This window comes from Morchella sextelata (genome assembly GCF_020137385.1).
Source record: "Morchella sextelata strain SCLS chromosome Unknown scls_15, whole genome shotgun sequence".
Taxonomy (NCBI): Eukaryota; Fungi; Ascomycota; class Pezizomycetes; order Pezizales; family Morchellaceae; genus Morchella; species Morchella sextelata.
Window position 1 is genome coordinate 1,328,515 of NW_025408630.1, and position 20,644 is coordinate 1,349,158.

At 48.3% G+C, this 20,644-nt stretch overlaps 5 protein-coding genes across 5 annotated transcripts; 2 read left to right on the forward strand and 3 right to left on the reverse strand.

Moving 5' to 3' along the window:
* Positions 1-734: 734 nt before the first annotated feature.
* H6S33_003639 (uncharacterized protein) lies at positions 735-1,802 on the reverse strand (the record flags this gene model as incomplete). Its single annotated transcript, XM_044835003.1, has 4 exons — positions 735-1,003; positions 1,205-1,280; positions 1,346-1,561; positions 1,632-1,802. 4 exons carry the CDS (start codon positions 1,800-1,802, stop codon positions 735-737), a joined length of 732 nt encoding a protein of 243 aa, XP_044692000.1.
* A 2,191-nt stretch (positions 1,803-3,993) lies between these two features.
* H6S33_003640 (uncharacterized protein) lies at positions 3,994-4,349 on the reverse strand (the record flags this gene model as incomplete). Its single annotated transcript, XM_044835004.1, has 2 exons — positions 3,994-4,137; positions 4,200-4,349. The coding sequence occupies 2 exons, from the start codon at positions 4,347-4,349 to the stop codon at positions 3,994-3,996; spliced, it is 294 nt and encodes a 97-aa protein (XP_044692001.1).
* Positions 4,350-5,817: 1,468 nt separating this feature from the next.
* H6S33_003641 (uncharacterized protein) lies at positions 5,818-7,381 on the forward strand (the record flags this gene model as incomplete). The annotated part of the gene is made up of 4 exons (XM_044835005.1): positions 5,818-6,013; positions 6,130-6,323; positions 6,372-7,178; positions 7,238-7,381. The coding sequence occupies 4 exons, from the start codon at positions 5,818-5,820 to the stop codon at positions 7,379-7,381; spliced, it is 1,341 nt and encodes a 446-aa protein (XP_044692002.1).
* Positions 7,382-9,020: 1,639 nt separating this feature from the next.
* H6S33_003642 (uncharacterized protein) lies at positions 9,021-15,451 on the reverse strand (the record flags this gene model as incomplete). Its single annotated transcript, XM_044835006.1, has 7 exons — positions 9,021-9,186; positions 9,257-9,491; positions 11,216-11,729; positions 11,784-12,161; positions 12,226-12,804; positions 12,867-13,527; positions 13,596-15,451. The coding sequence occupies 7 exons, from the start codon at positions 15,449-15,451 to the stop codon at positions 9,021-9,023; spliced, it is 4,389 nt and encodes a 1,462-aa protein (XP_044692003.1).
* Positions 15,452-18,859: 3,408 nt separating this feature from the next.
* H6S33_003643 (uncharacterized protein) lies at positions 18,860-19,541 on the forward strand (the record flags this gene model as incomplete). The annotated part of the gene is made up of 3 exons (XM_044835008.1): positions 18,860-19,188; positions 19,272-19,376; positions 19,460-19,541. The coding sequence occupies 3 exons, from the start codon at positions 18,860-18,862 to the stop codon at positions 19,539-19,541; spliced, it is 516 nt and encodes a 171-aa protein (XP_044692004.1).
* Positions 19,542-20,644: the final 1,103 nt, after the last annotated feature.

Genomic DNA, 20,644 nt, shown 5'->3' on the forward strand with positions numbered 1-20,644 from the left:
AGCTTTGGAAAAACTTAAAGAACGCAAGATAGTATATTAAAAACACTAACGGTCCGGCGGTCTATAAGTATCATAATTAGGATCAACTCGAACCCAAGAGGGTTTGTAAGTTTCCTCGTTAGTGGGGTGGGTCTAGGAGAATTTAGAGCAAGGTTAGTTTGGATACGACAGCATTTAGAGTGTATGTGTGAATACATTTAGGGTTTGAATCCTTATTATGGTAATAAATAACTTGCCCATAGCCAATTTTCGTCTTTTCATCGCCCTGGCTATTTGCCTATAGGGAACGTGGAACCTACACCCTCGCGAACCACGTCACTGATATAACAAGGCAAATAATCCCATTGCAAATCATCAGACGCAATATCTTGTTTACTTCTATTAATTTGGCTGAGATTGCATATTTCTTCAAGTGCATCTACGAGTCTGTCGGTAGCACTCGTCGGTAGCACTCGTCGGCGAGTTAAGGTTCGCATCGATTGAGTTTGATGGATCTACGCCCTGGGTGAGAAAAAGTACATGTAGGTTATATATAACAAAGGTTTATACATACCAACGAAGAAATGAATATCATAAAGTGTCAATATAGACAAATCTTTTGCGATGTTATCTGGACAGCCAAGGCCACACAATGTCTCCACCATGGGTTCGGCTTTTTCGAGTAAGGTAGAATTCCTTGATTAAGCTCTTGAGGCTGGATCCCGACCCCGAGAAATGGGTATAGCCATCTACTGCTAATAAAATCTGCCAAGCGTTGATAGCAGGTTATCCACGGGCTCTTCAAAGCGTCTGCCGCGGACGGTCGACACTGAGGTTCGGGTAAGGAGTTTTGTCACAAAATCTATACTGCTTCTACCTACCAGGGACCTTTCCAAACTACCGACTGGAAATACTTCTTTTTTCTCACAATAATCCCGCAAAAGATCCAAATCTTGTTCATCTTCCCATTTTGAGTGGTTGGTATCCGATTTAATCGTAATATCAGTACAATCTCCATCCTCATCTAAAAATGTTAAGAGAAATGGCAATTCGGATGTCAGTATCACATGTACCAACGTCCACAAGGACCATATATCTACAGCATTTGTGTAAGTTTCTGGGCTCTCGCCTTTTCGTCTTCGACGCCGAGGAGCCGTAGGTAGAAGCCGTCGCAATTCCGGTGCCTTATAATTTTCTGTACCACAAGTGGTTTTTAGTTGGGTACCTTGTTCTTGTTTTGAGATTCCGAAGTCGGTTATCTTGATCTCTATTAATGAGGCGGTGCTGATGATCAAAATGTTCTGGGACATTAGTTAACATCAGTCGCATAGGTAAATCTATATATACTGGCCGGTGGAGGCCTCACCTGGGGTTTTAAATCACGGTGGCATATGTTTTGATCATGCATGACCACAAGTCCCTCTAGAATTTGCCTAACGATGTTTCTTGCCTCGGCTTTTACTCTTTTTGGGGATTCCTTGAGGTACTGGCTTAAGTCTCCGTTCTCGATGTATTCCATCACAAGGAATATATCGATTTTGTTCTCATACCAGCCGAAAAACCGCACAAATAACATTGGATACTTCTAAGGTATCAGTTTTTTCTTCTTCTTCCTTTTTGTGAATTAAATTTCACCCCGATATTATGGGGACACTTGCGTCCTTCAACTTTGCCAATACCCTAAGCTCCCAGGAGAGGCCAGCCTCTTTGACACTCAAAGCACCCCGGCTTATCCTCTTAACAGCTCTGAGTCTTCCACTGTCATTTTTTGTTTCAAAACGACTCCGAATCCTCCGGTGCCAATAACGTCTCCGGATGTCCATCTCCCTTGAACCATATCTATAGCCTCCTGGTCACGCGGCTCCTCAACGTCAGGCAAGCCGGGGCGTGTATGGATTACATATTCTCCTTGAAATTCGGCATCCAGTCGGTATTGATTGGGATCTGACGCCTCGGTCGTCATGTGCGCGTTATCAGTATGGCGTAGCGAAACTTCAGTCAAGATAGTAGTTGATGCGAGACTGTTTATAGAGGTACATACATGTATGTAAAGTGGGGTAAGCAGAGTTGATACTTCTGTAGGTACATGCATGTGTGTACTCGTAGTCTCCTGGCGTTTTTGGACTGGGCCACTATTGCATACACCCAAAATCAGGATCTTGGCGTATTTTTGTATGGTATGCAATATCAGTCGCGTTCAAAAACGTCAGGAAGTTACGAGTACTCTCTTAAGTACGTATGCATATATGCAATGCTGTGGTTGGTCCGCGACGTTGAGGTTCCACGAATTCTCGGCAACACATGAATAAGTATAAGAACAATTGCAAACGCAGCGAACCATAAGGTAAGAAATTCAAGAAACCAGAGCTGGTCATGTCTGCAACTGGCAGAGTACGTATCGATATCATGGAGAGGAGTTCCTTCAGCTTTTCTATTAGCACACTTAAAGACACGGGTCCTTTTCCCCAAAGAACAAGTAGGCATTCTTACAACCCCAAAGCCTCAAATTAACCGACAAATGTTAGTTGGTCAATATATTGGTTGGCCTCTATCTACGATGCGACGTGCGACGTGCTACGATGCGACGTGTTACGTTGTAGCACTTCAAGATAATACAATAGCTGTTCTCAATCAGGTGAAGATTGTACCCGCCGTTCCATTATAAAGACATTCTTTCTCACGTTTATACATACTACCTTAGCTTACTGGGTCCCCGGGGAGCAAGGCGAATCATAAATAATCACTCATTATATCAAAGAACTCGAAATCCGAAAGTTGGTTAATTAACAGGATAGGTAAGCTCTCCAATTCATTGATTGTAGGGCCAATACTAATCGATCTTATAGTCCTCAAAGTGGCTGCTTTCATAATTACCTCTACTCTAGGACTATAGGCCAATATTGCATCTTATAGGAATTAAAGGTTTCGAAGTAGTGACAAGAGCAGTCAATGCTAGCTATAACTAGCTAGGCCTACGAAGATCAAATCGTTAGATACCCTACAAATTAAGCAAGTTTCCTATAGCTATATAGCTACATGCATAGCTTAGCTCCAATTCAGACATTCTCATAGCCAGTGTTGGTAGTGTCGATTTTGATAAGACTGGGGTCGATCATATTATCTAATAAGTATATAGATATACCGATATGCAATGTGTTATTTAAAGGTTTTGATTGGCCAGGTTTGAGGGGTTTTCTTTTTCTCTATCAAATATGTTTGTCAGTAAGTAGATATTCTATCAAATATGTTGGAGTTAGTAGATATCCTATCAAATATGTTTGAGTCAGCCAGTAGATATTGGTTCCAACATACCTTGAGTCAACCAAATAGTATATCAGATATGTGCACAGGGCATCTTGGGGTTTCAGTGATCTTAAGCGTTGGTAAACTGATATTGTTTAAGCCATAACAGTTCCTACTCCGGCCAAAGGCCGGAAAATGCTTGTAGGTCGTATCAGTACCAAGAAGGGTCGTATTACTTTATACTGAATGTTTTCTCAACTTAATTGCTGGTCATGATACGACCACAGAACATTGATACAACCTATACGAATATTACCTTAAATTTCACGACCCATGAGTACGTCCTCGACCAGCCGGGTCCTACCAATGGACTAGTCATGGGCCATTACCTAGTCTCGTGCCCAGACTTTTGTCAACTCGTTCCTCGTTCTGCAGACTACAGAAATCACACCACAGGCTGGGCACGAGACTATCCATTACCATATATACTACTGCCAGTGATCATAACACCTAGTAATATTACTCGATCGATACTTAAAGTACGTATTGAGACCTAACCATCCAAACCGAACGATTACACCCAGCATGCGTGCGTGCCCGGCTCTAAATAATATATAACGCTAACTCCAAAAAAGATAATAAGTCTAAACATTACGAAAGAGAGACCGATAATTCCCAGAGAACAATAAAAATAAAAAATATAAATACCCCCCTCCCCCGGTTCCCAAATACCAATATCTGACACCCCCTTCCCCATAATCCGCTAAACCCCTAATCCCACACCTCCTTCCCCTCTTTCCCCTCCGCCTCCACCTTCACCTCCCCCTCCACCTTCACCTCCCCACCCTCCTTCACCACCGTCTTCCTCTTCTGCTGCCCCCGCTTGCCCTTCTGCGCCGTACTCGTACTTCGCTTCTACACTCCCCCCAGCACATCAGCCACTACCCATCCATCACCTCACGGAGAAAAGATCATACCTCCGCCGCCGCCGCGGCCGCAACCCTCGCATTTGGCGGCGCCGGCTGCTCCCCGTTGTCTAGCTCTCCATAGCCGCTGGCGAACGTGGGGAGCAACGAGTTGCGCGCGGGGGTGCCGGTGGGGGACGGTTTGCCGCAGAGACTGCCCATTTCTGCTATGGTAGTGGTGTTTTGGTGGGTAGGTGAGTGGCTGCTCTTTGTGGGGGGGCGGTGTGTGTGTGGGGGGGGGGGGGGTAGAGGGTGTGGGGAGTTGGGAGTGTTTGGTTGGTTGTTTGGTGATTTAGTTTTGGTGGTGATTTGGATGAGTGAGGTGAGGCTTGATAGGAGGTTCAGGGTGAGGGTTGGCGCCAAGTGAGGGAGGCCTGAGGAGGATCGGAGGGGGTCAAAGCGGGTTTGCTAACTATAGACTGTGCCGGGGTTGGTAGTTGGCTTGGACAAGTGCTAATAGCTAGAGTTATATTAGATATATGGTCGCTGTTTGTTTGTCGTATGGGTCTTTGAGAGTGGTGCCTGGTTGTTTGTTTGGAAGCTAACATATATACTTGTATATTAGGGCCTTATTATAGGGTTGAGAAGATATCTGTCGTGTTGACCTTAACCTCCAGCCTGTGGAACAAACAATTCACAGCCCGATTAGCTCGTAATATAACGATAATAGGCTATATAAGCACTTGTACATAGCTCGGATGCGCTTAATCCAGTCGATCCAGTACTACTCGAGCTCATGAGTCGAGCATATAAGAAACAAAACCTATAAATTAGCTTTAGGCCAAAGAACTGATATAGTGACCGTTATATCAGTCGAGGTCTCAAGTGACGTCTGACGTTAAGTGTCGTGAGTGATTCTTTATGATCCATATATAATGTATGCATGCATGCAGCCCCCCATCCTTTCGATTTAGCTGCTGTGACGGAACCCTAACCCTTAACAAGTAGGTACATGTAGGTACACGTACAGCTTTGTCGTAGAAGCCATCTGGCTGTTGTGCAAGAGGACCCGTGTCTGCTGGCCGCATGGGGTGTTATATAAAGAGACAGGAGGCCCTTTGACTCTTCTCTTTAATTTCCATGCGTTCGATCATCACTGCGGTTGCTGGTTAGCTTGAGGATCGACTGCAGCTGGGAAGTTGTAGAGTAATGTCTGATCATGCACTGTTGATCAGTATCTCCGGGGACCTTGAATTAATTTGATCCTTGTTTGGCTTCTCTGAAGTCTTGATGTCCTAGCTGTCTACTCAACCCAGGATGTCTTGGGGTGGTTGTGGAAAGGCTGGTATGTTTTTACGGTTTTCCAACATGACAGCCTCTCTGTGCATCCAATTCGCGCGGTATATAATAGTTGGTAAATATCCTCACAAGCAGACAATTGATTATCCTTATGTCCCTAACAAGTCTCACTCAGCGCATAGCGTCACCCCAAACACGCGCATCACAACATCGCACCCGCCCGCGGCCGCCCAACACCCACCGCCAATAAAAGGGGGCCGGCCCGGATACTCGCGCACCCGAGACAAACTGCTGCACAGGCCATCACTCGGCACACCGGGCAGTCACATGACCAGCCCCGTTGAGATTAGTGACAATCGATCATTACCCTACCTTGCACACCGAAAAAAACATGCCCAGCCAAAAACACCGCAAAACCCTCCACCGCAGTTATACCGCATTAACCATGATATTATCCACGACACTGCGGCCGCCCACAGCAGCAGCAGCAGCAGCAGCAGCAGCAGCGTCGTACATCTGCCACCGCTGCATCACACGGCAACTGGCCCGACACCGCCGCCGCCCGCAGTTGCGCTTCCAATCGACTGGTATGTATGTTTACGCCCCGTCCGCAATTGCAATTGCACACAGACTGAAGCAGAAATAAAAAAAAAAAAAAAAAAAAAAAAAACGGAAACTAACGTCACCACTGCAAACCGCAAAGATGCCGGCGGAGCTTCCTCACCCGCAATCACACGGCTGCCCGGCGGGCTGCTGCGGCGCGCACAGCAGCTGAGTAAGGAGCACGCAGAGCTCGAAAGGAAGCTGAGCGACGACTACAACAAGAAGACGGCCACACGAGTCGGGCAACTGACGGGCGTCAGCCGGGCCCTGAAAGACTACGAAGACGCCCTCAACGTACCTCTCCCCCTTGGCCTCTCCCCGCCGCCCCACTAACAGCTCCAGAACCTGAAAGAGCTCCACGAGCTCGTCACAGACCGCACGCTAGACGCCGACCTCCGCGCCGAAGCCGCAGCCGACATCACCACCACCGAAGACTCCCTCTCAACCCTCTCCGCAGCGCTAACCCGCACCCTCGTGCCCCCGCACCCGTTCGCCCACCTCCCCGCGCTCCTCGAGGTGCGCCCCGGCACCGGCGGCTCCGAGGCAAGCCTGTTCGCCAACGACCTCCTCAAGATGTACACCACCCACTGCACGCTCCGCGGCTGGCCCGTCTCCATGGTCTCGCACACGCCCACCACCGAGGGCGGCGACGGCATCACCGAGGCCATCTTCTCCGTCGACGTGCCCGGCGCCTACGACGCCCTGCGCGGCGAGGCCGGTGTCCACCGTGTCCAGCGCGTGCCGGCGACCGAGAAGCAGGGGCGCACGCACACGTCGACGGCGACGGTGATGGTGCTGCCGTCGTTTGAGAGCATGGAGCCCGGCGAGGGCGAGGAGGACCCCGACAGTATAATCGACATGAAGGATGTCAGGATCGATATCATGCGCGCGAGGGGCGCGGGCGGGCAGCACGTCAATACGACGGACTCGGCGGTGCGCATGACGCATCTGCCAACGGGGCTGGTGGCGGCGATTCAGGACTCGCGCAGCCAGCACAAGAATAGGGAGAAGTGTCTGCTGGTGCTGAAGAGTCGGGTGGCGGCGGTGAGGAGGGCGGAGAGGGAGGCGGAGGAGCTGGCGCTGAGGAGGGGCGTGGCGAAGGTTAATGCCGGGAGGGCGGATAAGCTGCGGACGTATAATTACATCCAGGTATGCTTTCTCTTTCTTTTGGATGGGTTTAATGGTGTGTTGGGACTGACTGTGTGTAGAACAGGATTACGGACCATCGTTGCGGGTTCAGTCTGCACGATCTGCCCAGCTGCATGGAGGGCCTGACGCTGGGGACGCTGATGGAGCAGGTGCGGAAGTGGCAGATGGAGCGGGACGTGGAGAACTTGGATCCCGATGCGTAGTTACAGATGTGGTTGTAGATGTAGATGTAGATGTAGATGTAGATATTGCCATTATAGAATACCATCCTGCTAGAAACATACACTACCGCCCGGTGATACAACTGCAGAGGATCACTACTGCCAATCTACATACACCTCAATCACAACCCATCACTCGCCCCTTCACACCCCCAACCCCCAACCCCCGCCACAGCCACCCGCCCGGCCCGATGTCCGGTCATGCAGGTGGGTGTCAATCACTCTTGGCACATCTGCACACCGACACATGCACATTTCTCGTTTTCCTTTTTCTTTTTTCTGTCTCTTTTTTCTCCTTGGCCAGCCCGTGTGGGTGCATACAGGTACTCTATGGAGTAGGTACACCTTGCTGGCTAGCTGGGTAGACGTAGACCGGGGGAAAAGAGGGGGGGGGGGTAAGGCAGCAGTCAGTCATGATTCATCGTGTCGTCGGCGGATCAGATCAGATCAGATCTGATCTGATCTGGAGGGTACTGTGTGTGGTGTGTGGTGTGTATGGCAGAGGAGGGTAGCCACAGTATCTGAGAAAAAATCGTTGCGGCACAGCAGGGATACTCTACGGAGAAACTTAACTGCATATTGGTGTTCGAGGACTGCCGTTGCAATGGTCTATATCGCGCAGTTACTGTTAGTATTCACGAATCGAACCCCGGTATCTACATAGGTAGACCTGTTAAAGTACCGCCTGTAGAGTAGAGTGCCTGCTTTAGCCCACTCTACCTACTCTAGCCGGCCGCTCTAGTTTCTCTACTCCATAGTACATGTAGGTACGTAGAAGGAACTAGAATCACAACTCGCGACAATAGTAATACCACTTAGTGTAGGAGGTGTTTTACCCCCAGTACTAGCACGCAGTGAACCCCCCACGCTGCCACTGCCGCCTACCGGCCGCGCGGGCGGGCGGTATCGATGAAGTGTTGTGCATACATACACACATGCAGCGCCGCTGCCTGAATGATCTGCGCGCGCAGGCAGCTACGTAACGTCGTTTGAAGAGGAGTGTGCTACATAGAGGGAGGTACAGCGGGTGGGTGGGTAGGCGAGTGATTGGCCATGACAAGGGCCGGGAGGGATGTTGTATTGTTAATTGTTACTAGAGCACAGCCAAGGCAAGGGTGCCGCGCCAGGGCAGAAGAATTGGTGCGTTAGTGTTTGTTCGGCATGTAGGGCGGGCGGGCTATTTTTGTAGAGTACGTATGAGGTTTACAAATGCACTGTCTGTCTGGCTGTCTAGATGGCCATGGCCGATCGGAATGGTGAAGGATACAGTGGTACTCTACAGTTAATTATTAACTACATGTAAATACATACATGTATGCTTGCTAGATCTGAGTACCTACATGATATTTACATCATGCACTCTCTACAAATCCACTCTACAAATTGACGTCTACATACTCTAATTTACCGTAACGTCAACACCCCCCCTCCTCCGTCACCGGGTATTCCCTCATGCTTACCCCAGTACCCATCCCAGTACCCATCCCAGCCCACATCCGTAGATCCCCTACCCAACCCCTCAACTTACCACCCCCGTTCCGACCCCCGGCCCCACTACACCCTCAACTGACCACCCCCGTCCCCACATACCCGCCTCCGTCTCCGCACCTCCCTACACCCCCTACATCGTCTCCGTAACCGTCTGCGTAACAGTCTCCGTCGCCGCCCCACCCACCGTCACCATCGTCGTTGTCGCCCTCGGCCCAGGCCTAAAAACTGCACTACAAGCCTCGGCCACCACCTTCTTCCCGAACGGGATCAGGAGCGCCGGTAGCTCTTCCGCACTCCTATCACCTTCAATTAGCCACAGCTCCCCATAATACCCTGTCTCCACTCTGCTCTGCTGGGGGGGCATACCTCGCTCCAACCCCCCCCGGGGTAGTTGTTGTTGTTGTCGTGGTGGTAGTGGTGGTGGTGACGGTAGTAGTAGGAGGAGCAGTGACAGTAGCAGTAACAGTAGTCTCAATATACTGACTCGGCGTCGGCATGTAAGGCAAGAACTCGGTGCACCAGTACTCGTAGTGCAGGTGCATGATGAGGTCCAGGGCCGAGGAGGCGAGGGGGGAGAGGGAGGCCGCTGCGTTCCATGGGGCTGTTTACCAGTTAATAACTATAAGTCCGGGGGAAGAAGTGGGTCTGGGGAAACGGGGGAGGGAGGGAGAGGGAGGTGGATATGGGGTATGGGGTATGGGGGGAGAGGTGGATATGGGGGGAGGTGGATATGGGGAAACGAATAGACACGGGGAAACAAGAAGCTGAAAAGCCGGGGAGGAAAAAAAGGAGAAGCCAAGGAGAAAATAAGACACCGAAGAGAAAGGGTCACGTCACGAGGAACCCAAAACCCAAAACCCAGAACCCACAACCAAGAACCCAAAAGCAAAAGCAAACGGCGAATGAAAAGGAAATAGAAAACGGCGAATATAATCCACGCAAACGGCGAATGAATTCAAGAAAACAAAAGAAAAGGGCTCACCAGTATCATCGGCGTCCACACCCCCCAAGCCCACTGCCAGAACGGCGAACACCACAGACGTAAGCTTCATGATCACTTCCTGCACTACCACTATATCACCGAAAGACACGCGTAATGAAAGCAAAGTAGACAAAGATCGAAGAGACGAATGGAAGAAGCAGAAAAGAAGTAGATAACCGACTCCCGTCTCCACTCCCCGACGCAAGACACCTCCCCCGGCACCTCCCCAGGTACCACTAACCACCACCAACTAACCAGATCCACAACTAAGCAGATCTATAATTAAACCACCCCCTTAACCACCTAACCACACAGCACACCACACGAGACTAACACACCTTGACTAACCACCAGCACACATTAGCATCCTCGGGTCGCACAATCCCCCCCTCATTTTCTCCGAGGCCGAACGGAAGGCAAGAGCTAGAGACACTGGCTCGCCGAACGCCGAGTTTGGGCATTGGCCCGCGCCGTGTCCGATAGGGTGTGGTCTATGCCCGTGGATCGCCGGGTTCCCTGTGCAGCGGTCGGTGTCTGTGCGCCGAGTGATCGCTCATGAGGGGGGTCCGACGTCTCTTTACTAATCCGCCGCCCCGCCCTGCCCCCACGGCCTTGTGAGACACGCGGTCGCGTGTGGATATGGAGTAGATCAAGCGGTGGTGGGGGCGAGCCGACGCGTGCGTGGGTTTGGACTGAGTGACTGAGTGACTGAGTGACCGTGGTGTAGAACTAATGCCTAGGGTACATGGGGGGAGGCAAGGCCACGGGAGAGATGTGCTACGTGTATAGCCCCAGATCGGGCTCATGGAAAAGACACCTGTTTTGATTCGAGGGATTGAGATTTGAAATCTCCTCTGTTTCTGTTCTGTTTACTGTTTGATAAAATTACGGCGGCCTTTCGAACACACAAAACACCCCTAGTATTACAAAACCAACAATTTGAAACCAAAGTTATATCATAACCCAGAAAAAGGTATAATGAGATATCATGACGTTAAAAAAAAAAAGCAGGGAACCTCCCACATAAACCGCTTTCAATACCAAATTCCAAATGTGAGTTAAAAAAGAAAAGAAAAGACCACGAATCATCGTAACATTGTATTATTCGTACCGTGTGGAGCAAACAGAAAAAGCAAGGGGGAATCTTGCATTAGGAAAAACAGCAAGCCAACAACAAAAATCAGTCGGGGAACAAGATGAAAGATGGGAGGGGCAGGATATAAAAAAAATAATTCAACCGTACGCTCGAGTTGCAAAAAGCGAATTGAGTCCGCAACAAAAACGCCAAACAGAATCTCAGGAAGCTAACCATCACAGTAAAACCATCTCTCATCTTCTCATACCTGGAACCATGGCGCCCATCCTTCCAGGCCCCGCATTCATACTCTGTCTCACAATTGCCTCTGCGGCAGCTGTGGCTGCGAGTCTTTCCTTTTGTCTACTCCTGTCCTTCAGGTATCCAGCTGCCTCGGGCCTCATTCTCAAGATTCTCAAGATCATATCATCACTCGGCTCTGCTTGAGCCTCCCGCCTCTTCTCTTCCTTTGCTTTCCTCATTGTCCCCAGGTTTCTACTCATCAGCACACTCTTTGTCCTCTTGGCACCTGGGACGCCCAGCATGCCGCCAACTTGGTTACTCGAGTGAGAATTGGACATGCGGGCGCGAGCCTGCTGCTGCCGTGCTGCCGCCGCGTTTGCCATCCTCTCAGATGTACGGATGAGATTGTCGGTCGATTCAAAATAGAAAAAGTTGAGCGATTGAAGTTCGTGGTACTTGGGAGATTTAAGAATCTCGAGTGGGACACCACTGGCTTCCCCAGTATTCTCGTCGATAACATGGAAGAAATCAAACATAAGCTATAGTCATCCATGTTAGTTGGTAGAAATTATAAAAGTGTTTGGCTTAATTACCTGTAGCCACCTAAAGCAGACTTCGGATTCCTGTGGGGTCAACGGCTTTTGCTGCGATGGCTGGTCCGACAATGTGGGGACAAGCAATGCTTCAAGTGTCACTAGAATCTCCTTCCAGAGCCTTGACATGACAAGCATCATTGCTGAACTGGTAAGGGTGGTGTTCAAGATCGCAAAATTTTCATTGAAATAGTCCGTTAGGGGAACAACTGCTGCCGCGATATCCGCTTCTGAAACTGCAGGTCCTACTGTTGATTGTGGTCGAGCACCTAGCCCAGTCCGGCTAAAGAGACTAGATACTGCAGATATGCCATAACCTTTGGATAGGACGTTTTTGAGAGCTGCGCGTGAGAGACAGTGATGAATATAGGCAGACAGCTAAAATAGCACCATTAAGCAAGCGTCTTGACTCGAACTCGGGAAAAATAGTGAGACCGCATACCTTATCCGTAATCTGCCTGGTCATATCCCTCTCTGTTCTCTTTAACGTTCTAAAAGCCTTTCCAAAGTAAAACTGAATATCGTCACGTTCTCCTTCCATGCTAACTCTGAGCAACAGCCTCCCTTGCGTATCCAATTCAAGCCAATGTTCCTGTGGCATGAAGTCACCAAAGTGTGCTGGGTCTAACTTGATGCTTGTTCTACCGACACAGTCGTGATCACCGACGGTATCCCAATCCCACACTGTCGCCGTCAACCAGATCGACCCTTGAGTGGTGATATCCACAGTTTCCTCCCATCTTGGATTTAGGTTTCTGTAGACAACCCTAGTCTTTGCTAACCGCTTTTGGTATTCATCCCCGAGAACAACATACGGATCACTAAAACCGTTGATGTCCATAGCTTTCAAGTCTTCGGCTTCGACAATTTTGATGGTAAAAACATAATTTTTGAGCGGCTTTCTCCCAGGAGGAGGTGCAGCTCGTACCAGGGCCTCTGCAACACCATCGACATCTACAGAGTGCTCTAATTTGTCGAGTTGTAGGATCGCAAACTCGATATCGTTAAGTTTCACGCATGACTAAGTGGATGAAATCATTAGTTTTCACCCTATCATAACTCTTGAATAAAGACAAAGCACACCTCTGGAGCAAACTGGAATGGCTCGATTTTTTCCGTGTTACTCCATGCATCCCTGGCCAGTGCCATCCATTTCTGCTGCCTGGTCTGGTTTGCTGCGGCCTCCTGTTCTGGGGTTTGTCTGTCCATTTCAAAGGTGAAAAGCTTCTCAAGTACTTCGCAATACCTTGCAATACCACTACCAATGGTCTTTGATAGAGCCGTCATGAAGCGGGCATGCTGAATGTCATCACCCCATTCTAATTTCTTGATGTAATCCACAGTTTGGTTAAAGGACCGGAATATATCTAGCACTGATAGGGTATGCCGCTCGTCATCTGTTGGCTCACGCCCTTCTTCCTCGCGGATCTTGATTGTGAAATCGTCATGCTTAATCGCCTCGTCGACCCAACCAATGACTTTGTTATCTGTGTTTTTGAGCCAGCGCCAAACAAAATCTGCCAGAAAATCTTCAAAATGAACCGGGAAACGCTTTTCCGGATGGGCCTCGCTATATATCCGACGGATTTCTGCAAGTTCTTTATAGAGATCGAAACCGTCCTCAATCTCCACGTCCTGATTCTTCTCCTTGTATATGTTCATGATATCAAGGATTATGCTTTTTGCCTCGACGGCAAACTTGGGAAATACAATCTCAATAAAGATCATGACAGGATTGACAGATCTAGAGTAAGTCATGTCAGACATGGACTGAAGTCCAACTAAGTCTCGCGATATAGGCAATAAACTCACCCTAAAACTGGCTGTTTAAACCGTTTACTAATCTTTTCCGCCAATTTCACGACCTTTTGTGTCAGTTCCACAACATGGAACGGATCCAATTCGGACCTATCCTGGGGTAGGTCTCGCAGTAATTCTTCCATCACCTCTCCAGCTCTAATTCTCAATCCTTCCTTCAATTGGTTAACATAGCTTTCCATGTCGCCCGGGGTAAATAATGGATCATCATAAATATGCTTATCCAAAATCCACATCACACTCGCCACAGGTCTCGCCTTTGCATCAAATGCATGCTGAAGGATGTCATAAAGCTCTCTAAGTAACGTGTCATGCACAGCGGATAATATCTGACGAAACATATTCTGGTCCGACAAGGTCCAAGTTTGCCACTCGAATGAGGTGGCATTCTTGGCATACATGAAAGCAGTATCAAGAATAGAAAGGTCGATTTCGCTGTCCTGGTACTTTGAGCGGATAACATCCATAAACAGTATCATTCTGGAAGATAATGGAACACGCCAACGTAAACCACATTCGGCCAAAAGTTCCAACGATGATTTTGATATTAGGCTCACAGGATCTTCTGATCCTGGGAGTTCAACCGGTTGAAGCTCAGGATCATTTATATCGTAGGTAAAACATCTTTCCGCTACTGCGCGATAATAACTTCGGGGATCTGATGGAATGTATGTATATGGCGTGTCTATAGTGGAATCCGTCGGAGAACTTGGGGATAAACCAAGGGCTTCCATGTCGACCGGTTGGTCAAAGCTGGAGATGGAAGAGGGACGGGTCAAATCGCCTGGTATGGAATACGAAACAGAAGAAGGGATAGAATTCCGCATTCCGCCGGATGGCTGTCCCGATGTGGTCTTTGAAAGCTCGGTAGGGTTAGACTGGACAATGGCTAACATGAGTTGCGATAATGCCGGGCCCTCCGATTTCCGCCAGGTATCCCACGCCTCATCCGTATCAAAGTCGTCACTGCGTAATGTACGCCTGGTATTGCCAAGACTTAGAAAATTATTGTACGTTTTCAAATCTTGCAAAGCTGCTTTTTCAGTCCAGGCTGCCTTATTCATATTGATATCTTGCTGGCACGTTGCCAACGGTATGTTGAAAACTTTAGCTACCACCTTTACCATTGGCATATCGTTAACGTTATAAGATAATGGCGCCGGGGGACCCAGGATAGTAGACGTTGACGAACGTCTATTAGTCTCATCCGATAGATTTGAGTCATGTTGTAACAATTTCGATTCCATAGTTCCCAACTTACTACTCAATTCTTGGTGACCGCCCAATTCTTTGATAACTGCATGCATAAGCCTGACAAACAGGGCAACATGGCGGTCCGCTAGCCATTTCCACGAATCATCCGCTTTCAATTTCTGCAGCTCCTTGGTGGCCGATGAGTAGAAGATCAAGACTAGATCTTCCGCTCGCCGTGACTTGGATACCTGATCGTAAAATCTGGGCTCTTTGAATGCGGTGTAAAATGCGGCAAAGGTACGTTTGACTGCTGCATCTTTATATTCGACATTGTTGTCCCTTCCCATCCATACACTCTCCAGCCTCTTTTGCAGATTGGGCATAAAATCTTTGGGAAAACGAGTGCTTTTTGCATCACGCATCGAGTGCGTAAAGTCACGCATCACCTCATGGAAGCTAGTAGAGGTTCGGTGAATGGCTGGAGCGGCAGGGGCGGGTATCTGTCTCCGGGGTCGAGGTTGAAGGAGATAGTGCAGGTAAGCACAGCGTAGAGCATAAGAGTAAGCATCGTCAGTCGTCACTAAAACGGAATGGCGAACGGACTGTCGAGAATGGACGGAGCCGAGATTACTCCGACGACGCTGTGCATTGGACATCTCGATTGAAGGATTCGAGAACAATGCAGGTGAATTCGTTGGCGAGAGAAGGGATGTGTCTGTGTATGTGTGTGGGGTAGCTAGACTGACTGTGGGAGGGATTCGTCACCCGGCTTTTGTTTTTGGAGTTGACGTTGAGCCCGACAATGACGTTGCGCAAGGGGCAGCAAGGGCCCTAACTAAGGGGGGTAGGAGGGGTTGCACTCAGATAGCTGTCTAGGGTCGAGGAATGAAGAGGGAAAACTGGACAAAACAAGCAACACGTCGGGAGATGGAGCTGAGATGCTACGCGAAGGCAGGATGAGGAGATCAGGAACAGACAGAGATACTGATTTGGAGATATGCAGGGAAAATTACTTGGGCAGGCTTGAAGTGGAGATACAGTAGAACTGGCGTGTCGAGTTGCCCAGATCCAAGTACCTACTATCTGGCAGTCTCAGGGTATGGTGTTGTCGTGGTTCAGAATCAATCACGATATGACGTTGGAACATTCATCGACCCCTCCCAGCTGTACACCAGAGTTGTTGGACTTTGTGTCAACGTGTTATCCTTGTCTGGTTTGGTAGCTGATTTATATTAATAACATGTTAAAAGAAGTCAATAACCTGTACTCTGGGCTGGTGCGTACATGGTCAATGATGTGTCATGATCCCAGGTCCGCGCTGCTGCAACAGAATTAAAGATAGAGGGCACAGGAAGGGCTCATGTGTGTACATGTAAGTTACACAATGTAGTCGAGAAGGAAGTAGAGCAGAGCCGCCTGGTAATAATCAATAATTAGCAGCCGTAGAAAGAAATGATCCGTTTCCCGAACCTTATCTATCTCAGGGCCCTTGGAACTTAACACAAGGAATGCATCCAGTGCTTATTTCTCTAGGAATGCCATTAGATATTCCAGCCCCTAATCGTAAACCTGCATCTGTGGCTGCTTCAGGTAGGTATATAAATGTAGATAGCTCGGAGGTATTTCTAGAGCCCAAAGTCGTGGACTTTATTCTACCAACGGTGCGTGTACGAGCCTTTCTAATCCACTCCACCAACGGGTTTTTTTTTGGGGGGGGCGGCGGTTGACCCTGCGCCTAGGCATTCCCTATTCGATGTTTTTGGCTTGTATCATAGGTATCTTGGCATCTTTGGAGCGAACGTCGGCATTCGGCAGGGAAAATGCAGCGTTTCACGGTGTGACTGCAGCTGCATTTCGGGAAACAGTCTCACCCTAACGTCACTGGAGAGTCCACTTCGTTCGCTGATCCCAAGTTTCACATCCTGGTCCCTTGCAACTCGGCTGGGTCCCAGAAGCTCGCTTTGTAGAGCACCTAACCTCCCCCAGCTGTTGACTTCGTGAGATGTGTACGTATTGGTACATACATCTCTAGACTACTCCTACACCTAACATACGTGCAAAACCCGACTGCAGTAGCCTTACAGTCAGGATTCTAAATACGCCGATTCACGACTTCTTTTTTGCCTGTTCTTTTTTCTTTCGGGCTTCTCTGTCCGTTGGCCCTGCGAGCCTGCATCCATCGGGTCCCAAAACCCCGTCTCTGTGCCGATCACCAAATCCTCTGCATATCACCACCCATCATTACCGCAAATATCAATCGTTCCTTGTCCACTCTAGAAGAGCGGTCCTCCGTTGCACCCCACTCACCGCGATGACCGGCCGCCCGTCGCTCCTTCCCCTTCTCCTATGAAAACTCCGACAAAATCGTCATTGTATATATCATCCGTGACACATGTCATGTGTATATATATAGCCGAGAAGCGAGCGTGAGATCGTAACAAATTTCAATGCGTACTGGATTTTACTCTCTAAAAGTGTTCGGATTCTTCCCCGTAATTCTTTTAAGAGTAAAGGGATGGCCGTTTTGGCAAGGACGACCCGATTAAGGGCTAGGTTAACAGGTAGATATGGTGAAATCAATTTGCAGAGCGTTATGATTGACATAACACGCGCACCTAGGCGCTGCTTTTACCTACACACACACCCCACGAGCCAGCTGAGCTGCTCTCTCCTTTTTCACTCATGTCAGCAGTAGAATGAGGATCACACGAGAATAAACCACCAGCCCCATTGCTTAAACTCTATATAGAGATGAGATAGATGGACTGTAGCTACAACCTGTATTTTTGTACTCTAGTCCATCATCATCGTCATCATCATCATAGCAGTGACAGGGAGGCTGTGTTGTAGGGTGACTTATGAGTGGGAAAATGTGGGAAGAAGTTAAGCCCGAAGAATGCTGTGAGTTTGCGTCGAACGAACAATTGAACGAGCAAGGGCCCCATCACGAAGTATCTGGTAGCCTAGAAGGACAAGCAGTGCGTCTTTGCTCTTCGCGGGTTGTTGGGTGATCTCACGACCCTAGCAGTCACGGGGAAAAGGCTGGAGTGCGAATGCTCTAGAGTAGGGAATTTGTGGAGCGATCAGATGTTGGGAGGGAAGAAGCCTGAATAACAGTGGGGGAGAGGGAGGGGAGGGGTTTTTGGGTAAGTTGAGGCAAAGGGCTCTAGAGAGGAAAGACACTACTATTCTACTTCCTTCTTGACTCCACACTCCTCCCTTTCTCTTTCCTCCACGAGGGTACATACATCCATCCATCCCATCCCACGCACGCACACAACACACACACGAACGCCTCACCCCGGGAGACTTTTCATAATTTGCAGTACCAACCACTGCACAGTCCCGCAGTGCCGATACCGGTAAAGTACATACCATACTGGGTCTACTGAGAGCCTACTTGTCGAAACTTGCCGTCTTTCGCTGTCACCCACCACCCCTCCTCTCCCCTACCCTTCTTTCCACGCATAACCTCTCCCCCCCCGGTGCCAGACAGCCGCAAAAAGATTAAAGCGAATTAAAAAAAAAAAAAGAGAGAGATAAAAATCTTTGCTGCTTCTTAATCTCCCTCCTTATTAAAGGAAAGAGAGGAAGAAAGAAAGAAAGACATAATAAAACTGAGGGACCCAGTACCAGTTGTCACATTATCTCTTTTTAATTTATCCGCCGAACCTTCTGTTTATTTTTTCTTGTTCTTTTTTTCCCTCTTTCCCTTGCATTCTTCCCTTGCTCAAACCCTTTGAGAGTGAGAAATAAGTGGTTCGGCTATCACCAACGGCCTACCTATACCTACCTGCCTCTCTGCCCTTTGCCCTGTCTCCTTCCCCTCTACACTACCATACAGCTCAGCCAGCAGCAACGCAACACCTCTTCTACCCACCTTTACCTCTACACCTCCGCAACCCTACCACAACCACTCACTACAGTTCAGTGTCACCACCACACCACCATCTACTACCATCAATCACCACCACAACTAACTGTACATTCGACATAAACCGACTACCCTCCACAGTCTTCTGATTATTTTCAGCTGCCGGTATATTTACCAATAACAAACTAGTATGTCTTCTACGAGACCCCAAAACAACCGTTCAATTACTTCGCGTTCTCATGTTGAAGTGTTGGAGTCGCCGCCTCTATCAGCCACCTCCTCAACTTCCTCAACACCTGGTTCTATCCACGGCGACCAAGACCCTATAGACCGCGAAGCGATGAGATCAAGTCAGGATCGTGTAGCGTCAAGGGAGGAACCAGATGTGGTAGAAAGAGGGAGATCGCCTGTTGTGGAAAGAGAAGTTTATGCTGAAGATGATGCAAGGAGCATGAGCCCACGGAGAAACAGCGAGGAGTTAGAACGAATTGGACGGGAAGCAAAAGCTATGCTTGAACAGTGAGCAGTCCTTTTTGCTATCTTTTCATCTGCACAATGAACTTGTGGCAATAGTTGGAACTGTGTCGGCTAACACTCTTTAGACAAGCAAAAACATTACAGTCTGGTTTATTAGCACTGCTTGATCGTGTGGATAAAGTTAGGGAAGAGCACGATAAACTAGAGGGCGAAAACCGTTTCCTGCAAGAGTATGATCATCACCGAGCCCCTACTCTCTTCTTTGGCGAAAACATATTACGAACAACCTTTTTACTAACATAATCATTGCTAGGTATATCGGCTCATTAATGGCTACTTCGAAAATCACCGGAGACTCGGGTAGAAATCGTAACTCCAGCAGCCGGTTAAAGTAAAGCAATCACTCAACCTACTGGCCAAATTTCCTATACACAGCGCGTCTTTTGGAGGATTGTTTTGTTTTATTTTGGTTTATTTTTGGCTTTGGTTTGGGAAAAGTCGTCATCTTTTTTGAATTTTTTGAGCCAAGCATATTGAGCGAGCATATGGGCTGCTCAACTTCGATTCCACCATTGGAGATAAAGGGAAACAGGGCGATGGAGTGATGGATCCTCTCGGACGACCATCGGCCCATCCAGATGGCTGGTTCGTGGAATGGTCTGCTCTCTTAACGACCTGTTACGATGATACCAACGGTTTTTTTTTTATATTCTATTCACTACACGAACCGAAACTCACCATATCTACATGCGAAACGGAATTGGGAGGAACGGGAAAAATCAATTTCATCCCTTATTTTTGGCGGGGTTTTATCGTTAAGTCTTTTATTATACTATCTGCTGGAGTTTATCTGCTTTAATTGTACTTGTTTCTCTCATTTCCTTTGGTGTTCTCGTGTTTTTTTTTTTTTTTTTTTTTTTTTTTTTTTTTTTTGCGCATGGCTTCTTTTCTCTTCTCAAAACCCATATGCCTCTTTTATTACTTTCTTGACACTCATTATACAAACCTTTTCTTTCTTAAAGGCTACATTTTTCTTGTTCTATTTCATCGTAGCAGTATATAGTGTGGATCCTTTTTAGACTTTTATCCTCGTGGGTTCCCAGGGCTGCCGGACGCAGCAGGGCAGGGCGGAGTGGGAGTGGCAGTGGGTCGGCGCTTTTCTATTCTATTCTGTTGATTTTTTGTTGTATTTATTCCGAACCTCTCCACCTCCCCTTTTTTTTTTTTTTTACTTGGTTTGGGTTTTTCCGTTCTCATTATTATTTTTTAGCTGGGGGGCATGGGAACGGATGGAACGGACAATAGGTGTGGGTGGGGCGTACTATCTATTTAGCTACATAAGTACTTCGGTCGGACTTCTCATTTCTTCTGCCTTTGCCTTTACTCTAACTGCTTATCATTGTACGTCCCTTATCATCGTCATCACCGACCCAATGCCTAGCGAGGGAGGGAGAGGAGTTGCACTGGATGCATGTAGATAAATAGGGAGGGGGTGTGG